This window comes from Bemisia tabaci, unplaced genomic scaffold (assembly GCF_918797505.1).
Source record: "Bemisia tabaci unplaced genomic scaffold, PGI_BMITA_v3".
NCBI classification, from domain to species: domain Eukaryota; kingdom Metazoa; phylum Arthropoda; class Insecta; order Hemiptera; family Aleyrodidae; genus Bemisia; species Bemisia tabaci.
The window spans coordinates 114,333-124,825 of record NW_027311752.1 but is presented as its reverse complement, the minus strand read 5'-3'; the positions used below and the strand labels follow the sequence as shown (position 1 = coordinate 124,825).

Sequence of the window (10,493 nt, the reverse complement as noted above, 5' to 3'; positions counted from 1 at the left end):
CCTGGTATCGGATACTGGAGAGTAGGGTCTGATTCCGGAAATTGGAATTTCGGACTTGTAAAAATTTTCGATTTCGAAAGACCATATCCTACAGTATGGGTCTGGTATCGGATACTGGAGAGTAGGGTCTGATTCCGGAAATGTGAATTTCGGACTTGTAAAAATTTTCGATCTCGAAAGACCATATCCTACAGTATGGGTCTGGTATCGGATACTGGAGAGTAGGGTCTGATTCGGGAAATTAAAAAAAATTTCGGAAAATTACCATCCTCCGCTCCGTCCCGGACCAATACGATTCTTTTACACTATGGAAGATCGGAAAACTGTACTGACCGAATTTTGATACACCTTTTCGTTTCCGAGATTTCGGACTTGGGTGATTTTCCGAAAAATTTTCAATTTTACCGAATCAGACCCTAATCTACAGTATCAGATACCGACACATATGGTAAGATACGGTCTCTCGAAACCGAAAAATTTTACAAGTCCGAAAATCCGAATTTTTTGCACAATCTGGCAACACTGTACGGAAAAATCAACTAATTTCTCGCCCCACCTGGTAACACTGTAAAATGCAATGTTGCAAAATTTCACCAATAAATAAATCATTTATTTACATGCACCACGCGGCAACGCTGCTGCGCCATCTTGAAAAATACACCATTGCATAACCCGAAAAATGAAGGGGCATTATTACACCATTGCATAACCCACATATTGAAGGGGCAACATGCAATACTTTCTTTTTACAGCGTTGCCATATTGAACAATAATCCCTATACAACGCTGTAATTTAATTCCTATTTTTCTGCACAATCATGCAACGCTGTTGGATAATTTACTGCGCTCAAGTCGCTATTTTCATACTACTAAAGCAACGACTGCTTGTGTTTTTTCGACATTTTTTAAGTCAATCGATATTAATTTGTGTAAATTTTGCTATAAATAGATGGTCAAAGCCATAATAAATCCATTCATGTATGTTACTCCTGGATTTTATTCATATAGGGATTTAATTTCTGACTTATACAAAGTGTGAACCAAACCGGCATTCTAACATGGTGGCTTATGGAGAAATCAACAATACTGCTTGTGTTTTTTCGACGCTTTGGTTTTGCTAGTTCTTCGTACAGCCAGACCTTTAGGTACTTATTCACCCAAAAACGACCTGATATAAACTACAAAAACCCTCAAAAACATTTTTCGGGCAAAAAATCCGGTCGAGGAAATTGACGTGTCACTTCCTTTTCAAGTATAAGATAGGCAAAAACCTTTGATGAATTCCCAAGGTCCACTAAGACTAATAATCATCAAAAAGTTCAAAAAAAATAAATCCTTTGCCAAAAATAAATAAAAAACCGATTTTGAGATAAATCCCTCGAATGAACTTGAAATCACAAAATCGGTCGAGGATGTCAACTGAAACTTTTCCCCCTTTAATTATGAGCTCCGCAACAAGCGTGACTCGCTTGTACCTTTTCATACACGAGCCGCACGAATTCATCTCTTCTTCTCTCCTCTCCTTCCGTCCATGGACAGAGGTCCAAAATTTTTCGGATTTACTGACGCGACCGGCTGCGGCTCGGTGCGTAAACATGGGTGGATTGTACTAAGATTACACATAAGTCAGAGAGAAACACGTACAACCTATCGACTTAAGTGGGGCTCATTCCGTGAAGGGACTCAACTCCTCCACTATAACAATTCCACTAATAATTTTGCGATTCAGAAATCCCCTCACTTGTCCGGACCTGACGTGTCTGTCGAAATGTCATCCAATGGTACAGATGTATTTTATACTTAAATGATAGAGTATAAGAACAATTATTACTTACAACCTACCTACCGTCCAAAGCAAATGGTAAGCTCCCTTAAAAAAAAAATCCATGTTTCAGATGAATCATGTTTTGAAAAAGTCTAACATGTGGTTATGGAAAAATGGGTCGACTGGTGAAATTGCAACCGACTTGAAGCCGACATCAGGGATGATAAGAAGGCACCGATTCACTGAGAGCATCGAGCCGCAGCCGGTCGCGTCAGTAAATCCGAAAAATTTTGGACCTCTGTCCATGGACGGAAGGAGAGGAGAGAAGAAGAGATGAATTCGTGCGGCTCGTGTATGAAAAGGTACAAGCGAGTCACCCTTGTTGCGGAGCTCATAATTAAAGGGGGAAAAGTTTCAGTTGACATCCTCGACCGATTTTGTGATTTCAAGTTCATTCGAGGGATTTATCTCAAAATCGGTTTTTTATTTATTTTTGGCAAGGGATTTATTTTTTTTGAACTTTTTGATGATTATTAGTCTTAGTGGACCTTGGGAATTCATCAAAGGTTTTTGCCTATCTTATACTTGAAAAGGAAGTGACACGTCAATTTCCTCGACCGGATTTTTTGCCCGAAAAATGTTTTTGAGGGTTTTTGTAGTTTATATAATCAACAAATAATCCGCCCGACTTACCATCGAATTGAGTTTTTTTGTAATGCCAGATTTCGTGGACTTTTAAAATTGTGTACCCTTTTTCAAGAGCCTTCTGTATTTCTAAACTTACCCAGGTCCCCTCAAGCTGCCGCTCCTGATCCGCGTGTCGGCAATCTACCTGCACGCTGTTCACAGCGCAAGTGCGGCAGAGGGTAAAATAGAGTTTACCATGACACCTCCACGGCAATACAGGATGGTAAAGGTTATCGGGTGGTAACACCACGCATTTAATGAGCCCAAAAATTCGGTTAATGTTCACGACTTCACACTGGTCCCCATACTTATAATATTTTTTCAGGACGCCCCACCGGATAACTACAATACTTGTTTGTGTAACTGTACAAACTGGTGAAATCATAGTATTGTATTCGCTCTCCGGCAGCTGGGTCAGCCTCTACGTAAAGCTTACCTGCGTTCGTGCGGCCTCCGTAGAACGCGTCTTTCGGATTCAAAGAAGGGACGGTGTAAATGGCGCGATTTTTTAAGCAGAAAGTTTCAATATCAGGTCTGGATTTACGGAGAAAATTGAACTGACACTCCCATATTGTTTCCAATGTGTAAAGTGGACGGTTATCGGCGTCTTTCAATTTTAGAATAGCCTGTTCTCTGCTCAGCGTTCGATCGTACCGCGTATCCATTGTTTCATCCGGTGCCGTATGTAAGGGAATATCCCTACCTTTTTTGAAACATGACGGGCACCCGTGATAATAGCACCCGTAAAATTCAAAGATCAAATTCTTATCCGGCACAAATCCGTCTACTCTATAGCTCAAACGGGGTATTGTTACTTCACGGCCATTACCAGAATGAAGAATGGTTAAACCTCTGTCATGCGCGATCCAATCGAGCCAATGAAGTGCTATTAAACTTTGTTTATCAACCGCGCAATAACCGTTCACTGGCAGAATTGGAATACTCTTGTCTTTAATGAATAATTTCAAAAATGTGCGCATACATGCTCCCGCGATCGTATACGTTTCCCTCCACGGATCAATTTGAGTCTCTAACAAAAATATATTTCGGACTTTTAAGCAGGCTTTCAATAAAATTTCAACATCCATTTTACAATAGTGAAGAATTTCTTTTTTAAAATTAAAAATGTAGTTCTCCGCAACTTTATTTGCGTGCCACTCGATTACAGCTGCTCGGTCTTTGGGACTCATGTCATCCGGGCTAAAATATTTAAGATCGGGCATATTCCCTTCATAATCTTGGAACTCAGGCCTGTTAAATAAATGAGGAAAATAACCCTTCCCTATCCCGCCCTCTATGCTCATCATTTTTACAAGTTTTGATAATGCAGCAGTTGAAAAAAAATTTAAGCTATCGACAAATCGTAAGTTACCGTATTTAAAAGTAATAATTTTTGCACCATTGCTGATGATGTCAGGCTTCCATTTCCTGTCCACGACCATTACTCTTACCAAGCATAAAAAATCGTATCGCCCACCATTGTGTGCAATACATGTAACATCTTTGAAGTCCACTTCTGTGGACTGCAAGTGGGTAATGAATTCGGAAATACAATTCAAACCATAAAAAACATTTTCACGTTTACCACAATTCAAACAAAAATCATCCATTATACCTTCATAATTATCAATGCATACGTTACAACACTGTCGACTCACGCAGAGGTTCGGTTGATGTAGGTTTTCACCGGGTATATTAGTTGGTTTTGCCTGCATACATTCGAGATCGAAGAAAACAAAAAGAAAATTAGATCCTGGGGGCTCCCTCTTTCTCCGCTTACCCCCTATTTTCACTTCACTTGCCTTTATCTTCCGCTTCACAGTCGCTCTCTCCCCCCTCACACTCACTCTCTCCCTCTTCTTCGCTAGCAGTCATTTCTGCATCCCCCGTGGTCTTTTCTTCTTTTTGTTTTCTTTTTTCTCGCTGCAATTCGAAACTTTAAGTTTTTTCATGAAGCACAAGTGCCCCCTACCAAAAAATCTGGCACAGGCGGTACAATAAACTTCCCCGCATTTATGAGGGTTGAATGGTTTCCTTTTAAGCAAATTGTAAGTTTTGTAGCAGTCTATACATTTCTTCACCCAATCACATACCGGTTTTCCCTTCGAGTACAAAACTGTCACATGCCTCTCCCAACAGTCAGCGCTGTTAAAAGTACGATTGCAACTGTCACATTTTTTTTTCTCGGCAGTCTCATCACATGGAAAAGCTGCATAACATTTCGGACAAGATGCAGCACAAATGTGCTGTTCGACGTTACTATACCCAATTTTACAGTACCGGCAAAAATGACTGTAACCAAAAAAGCCTTTCAACGATGTGATTGTAACAAAATGTGACGCCTCAAAATAAACATCTAGATTTTTCCGGTCCGGTGATTGTGGACCCTCAAAAAGTGTCTCCCGACCCGCTCTATGTGACCAAACTGTAATCGTATAGTCTAAGAGGAAGTCCTGAAATTTCCTTATTTCAGGTATCCCTCCTCCGTTACATAAATTGACATCTGCTCCCCTGCATAGCTCCATTGCATGCCAAGTTTGATATGGCCTGTTATGCTGTTTGATAGCTCTATAATGGGCACGGGCTGCAGGACCGTCAAACTGGTCCACATGGGCTATTGTTAACATAAGAGCGCGTGCGAGACAACAGTTATCATTATTACGGATATTAATGCAAGCATGTTTACGATTCAGAAGTCTTTCCAAAGTTAAAGATTTTATTCGCGCTTGGGTGATGCGATTATTCCCCCGGTCAATAGGCATTTTGAGAACCGTGAATTTTACATTCACACGCCCCGCCAAGAGAAAATTTTCATTGGAATTCAAAACTTTTTCCAAGCGCGCAAATATGACATCAGGGTCCAACTGATCGCCACGTCGAGGGGAAATAAATAATGGCAACTCGGGGTTGGAGGCACTCGTGATGACCAACTGGACAAAATCGGTACCTTGAGTTCCTGTGCGCTCGTGCCCAAAATTTAAGAGCCGCTCTAACGTCGACCTGATCCACTCGTGTTGACGTTCCGGTCCCGGGGTTTGCTCCAATAAAAGACAAACATCGTGTTGAACTGTATATAGATTGTCCAGGTTTTGGATTTCCTCCCTTATCACCTCAAATGGCAAACGGCGACCTTCCCCCTGTTGAGGTTGAGTTTCCTGCGATGATTGAGGGCGCCCAGCGGGTTGCCTGGCAGTCTGGGGGGATGTATCACTTGTTGGTAAGTTTTCGCTCTCGCTGTCAGGGTGCTGAGATTTGTCCTCCGGAGTTGAATCATCTGTGTTTTTTGGGGTTTGGTCGACCGGTGACGAGATCTAGAACAAGTAGAAAAGCACACCTTAAAGTGTTTGTTCCTCTTTTTTTTATATTTTTTTTTTCGTATAATTTTTTTTTTTATTTTATTAATTTCATTATTTTATTTATTATTTCCTCTAGTATTATTTTACTCTCTATTTTTAATTTCGAGGATTAATCGTTAAGTTATTAAGCACGATATAAGTACGAAATTAGTGGCGTGCCGTGCTTTGCGATATATAGATTGATCGGCCATCTAAACCTATGGAAAATTATCGATAAACAGGGTGTTCAAAAATCGATTCTTTGCCATAGGTTTAAATGGCATAACAATCGATGCATCGCAATTCACGCCACGCCACTGCACGAAATGCCTTCATAAATGAAGCAGGAAACCATCATAACAAACTAAAATACAGTTGTCCGGTAAGTTACTTGTATTCATTCAAATTAAAACTGTGTCTCAGAAACGATGACCATTTAAACCATTGCCGTTTGATTACAATGTTTGTAACAAACAGAATAATGTAAATTTTTAATGGTGATAAAGAAAAAGAAAGAGAGAAAAGAAATGTTAACCAACCCATACTTACTTCTGCGCTTTGCTGCTGCTGCAGATTCAAAAGTTCACGTGGCACCCCTGGGTCATTGTTGAGGACGTCAATCTGCGCAAACAGTTGATGCAGGTCTTCATCCGTCAAAATTTCATGTGGTGGCCATAAGTCAACGGCTGCGTTGTCAATCTGCCGGAAAACCTCTTCAATTTCTTCTTCCGTTAAAATTTCATGCTCAGGCTAGAGGTCGTTGTTGGAGTCGCCCATCCTTGATTTTTCATCGGGGTCGGTTCTGTGCGGGGAGGTATGGGAGGGAATGATTTAGTTTTTTTCCCGTTATGATAAGACTGTAGAGAGGGGGGGGGGGCTTAGATTGTTTAAACTTAAAGCAAAAGTAGGAGTGAGGAGGTAAGGGTGGAAGGTAGGATGAGAAGGGGGGGCGGGCGGCATTACAGTTCCTTTTATCCCCATTTATTTTTATATTATTTTATAATGCATGTTCAAACAGTAGCCGAGAAAGGGGGAATCATATTTACAAAAAAAAAATAAACAAAACAAAGTAAAAAGAAACAAAACAAGTTGGATTTTGCAATCGCTAGCGATGGCAATATTCGTCATGGGAACGTTAGCTTCTGGGATATGAAAATGTTAAGGTACAGTTCGTTTGTAGTATCTTCTGAATTGAAGGGGCTATGTAATTTTGTGTTGACATCTCTTTTTTAACATTTTTAATTATTTTCTTTGCATACGAGAAAGCTGTTATGTACCAATTATTTATTTTCGTTGGATTATATATGGTTTTAGGAAGTTAACGCATTTAAGTTTCAGGTTCGCTTTTTCGGCGTAAAGTATACATAAGGTATCCCAAAAAACTTGTTCTGTAACTTCGAAAGTAAGATAGATACAGACATGATTTTGATCTCATTTTAAAGATCAACTCAATACCCATCGATTAAAACCAAGATCAGCTCAATCGGATAAAAATTGACCGAGTTATGGCAATTTGAAATCAGCGAGGAAAGTTTACGCCTACGGTTTTTAAGGAAGATTCTTCATCGCCGTAAATCGAAAAGTCGGCCGATAAAGTGATGCTTATTGTGTTTTTTTATTTTCGAGGTGTCATTTATCAACATTTTGTACCATCAAACACAACAGTTGACAGTGCGTATTATTGCAAAGTACTAAAGGAGTTGAGAATGCACATTTCCCGGAAACGGTCGGACTTGAAAGCTTCGTGGATACTCCATCAAGACAATGCGCGGCCTCACACATCGAGCTTAACACGTGAATTTATGAGTAAAAATGGAGTTGAAACAATCCCTCATCCCCCTCATAGCCCTGACTTGGCTCCATGTGATTTTTGGATGTTTCCTACGCTTAAAAAGGAGCTTCGCGGACGAAGATTCGTATCGAAGACCGAAATCCAGAATGCAATTCAAAACTTTTTCAACTCCATCCCAGAGGAAGAATTCAGGAAAACAATGTTGGATAAGTGGCAAAAGCGCATGAAAAAGTGCATCCGGTTTGATGGACGGTACTTTGAAAAGCAAAAGGAAGTTATGGAAGATTCGGAGGAAAGTGGATACGAATATTTACTTTTTGAATTCTGGTAAGCGAAAAATCTTCCTAAAAACCGTAGGGGTAAACTTTCCTCTCTAATTTCAAATTGTCATAACTCGGTCAATTTTTATTCGATTGAGCTGATCTTGGTTTTAATCGATAGGTATTGAGTTGATCTTTAAAATGAGAAATCATGTCTGTATCTATCTTACTTTTGAAGTTACAGAACCAGTCCCGGTACTTTTGGGACACCCTACGTATGATATTTTTACTCTACACATATGCCCGAATACGCATCGTAAGGGACCTATGTGCTTCCTAAGTTGCCAAGTATTAATTATTGTTAGATGATTGGTCTAAAACATTCAATACAACCAGTAAAAATTAGCTGTCCCCTACGAGATTCGAACCCCCGCTCGCACAAAAAGTGACGCTCTCCCAGAATCAGAACAGTGGCGTAGCTAACTGAACTATCTCACCGCTTGGATAATGATGGAGAAAAAGAGAACAGTTAAGTGATCTCGGACGCTGAGCGGGGCTTCACAAAAGACGTCCTTGAGATTTCAACAGTTCGGCCACTGGCGTCCTAAGAGACAACGGATTAACCGTATTACTCTGTGAGACATTGTTTACCTATGCTGTCATATGTATGTCACAAGGTTCATCACACCATGCATTTGCGATCGCGGCAGTAAGCTGAGGCAATATTTCTGTATTCATGGATTAAATCCATCAATCGAGTTCTGATTTTGGCTCATATATCCGTAACGGGTCCTCCAGAGCAATTTTCCACCTTGTACGATGGTTATTATTTCTTTATATCTATGTTTAAAATTTGAGGTGGGATAATGGCGGCTTCTCAAGAGCAACGAGGTAGGCGATCTTTTGCACCAACGAACAGAAAACTGATGGCGAAAAATAGCCAATGAAAACCTCCCAAAAAAAAGAATTTGCCTAAAAACGGAACTTCGTGGTTCTGCGCAGATTTACCAGTCAGACACGACATCTCATAGTGGAAAAAAACTCGCTGAAAGCGAATTTTAGAAATCAACACAACTTGACGTAGAGACATGATTGGCTAAAAAATACAACGGTTTTTGATACATCGGAAAATCTACCAAAAATCGGAGATTGGGCGAAACGCTCAAGGTCGCAGAGGTATAGGGAATCCCATAGCGAAAGCAACGGAACGATTGTAATATCATGGGGAACTCCGTTCCCATGACAAAACTGAGCAGTTACATTGGTCTTAGAATAGTATTTTCATCGTTGCAGATGATGCGCTAGCAAAATAATGTAATAGCATGTTTCCATACGCGAAGTTTCTAAGTCCAGAAATTTTGGTGATACCTAGCGCTACTGATTTTTTGCTACTCTATCACATGCAAACACGAAAATACGATCCTATGACACATTCTACTGTGCTAAGGAAGAACGCCGTATGAGCCTTCAGACGTTGCCATATTTTTTATACTTTCCTGAAAATATTTAATTTATCCGACGAAATTTGGCAAATCCCGAATTTTCATACGGCGTTCTTCCTTAGCACAGCATTATGGTCTCCAGTTTAATTTGACTCTAATGTTTGTCCGTGAGACAGAACAATTCAATAATATCCATGTCCTCGTTTAAAAGCCCTTGAATGTCGATCGGTATATTTTTCTTTTCTTTCTTTTCTCTGGCGTCATTTTTTTCCTGATTTAAATTATTTTCCTTCTTCTTAACCTCATCACTTTCATTTTTCTCTTTTTCTAATTGTTCCTGCAGATTCAAGTCTGCATCTAGTGTAGAATCCCCCTCCCGCTGTACTCTCACAAGCAGTTTACACGTATTTGGATCCTCGCACAATCCAACGGTCTCCTGCATACGTTGACCGTATGCAACTGGCGGCCAATTGTACTGATTGTGGTACTTTCCGTCAGAGGAAAGTCTACTGCGCTTTGGCACTGGTTCTTCGCGCGATATAGGATCCTCTTCCTCATCGGATGTTTCGAGGATTATCAAAGGAACTGCTTTGGGGCGAGCTGCGGGGATAACATCAGGGGTGGCTGAGGTGGATGGAAGTTCGGGGTTGGGAGGAGTTAGTTGCGTTAAAGGGGGGATTGGGTGGTCAGTTTCTTCGTCAGATGCGGGGATTATTTCGGGGGAGGCAGGCGGGGTTGGCTCGGGGGAAGGGGATAGATCGTGTATAGCGGCGGGAGTTACGATTTCTTCACTGTTGGTCGTCATAGTAAGTTATCTAAAGAATGAGAAAAGAAAATGGGCTTTTCTGAGAAGGATTAAAAAATTAAGTAAAAAAAGAAGAAAATGGTTTTGTGTTTCTTTCTTTCGGTTTAACATGTGAGTTTTTTTTAGTGGCTTGAATTTGTGGTTTAAAATGAGAAGTTGCACTTCTAAAATTTTTAATTTTTATTAATGAAAATGTCTGATAAATTTCTAAGGAAGAAAAAATTTAAGTGGAAATGAAGTAAATTTTATGAGCCCAGTATTTTTCTTCTTAAACAGTAGCGTCATGCTGATATCTTGATAGGAAAATTGTTTGATTTCTCTGATTTGAGAAAATAAAAAAAAAAATGGAAAAGTACTCACCAGAAAAATCACTGCACGAACACTGTAATTGCTGTAAGCGAACACTG

The 10,493-nt window shown here is 40.1% G+C and overlaps 1 protein-coding gene across 1 annotated transcript; it reads right to left on the bottom strand.

The window, feature by feature from the left end:
• Nucleotides 1-4,323: 4,323 nt before the first annotated feature.
• LOC140225851 (uncharacterized) lies at nt 4,324-10,086 on the bottom strand. Its single transcript, XM_072305811.1, has 3 exons — nt 9,673-10,086; nt 6,337-6,537; nt 4,324-5,763 (listed from the first exon to the last, which is right to left on the bottom strand). Exons 1-3 carry the CDS (start codon nt 10,084-10,086, stop codon nt 4,324-4,326), a joined length of 2,055 nt encoding a protein of 684 aa, XP_072161912.1.
• Between the last annotated feature and the right edge of the window lie 407 nt (nt 10,087-10,493).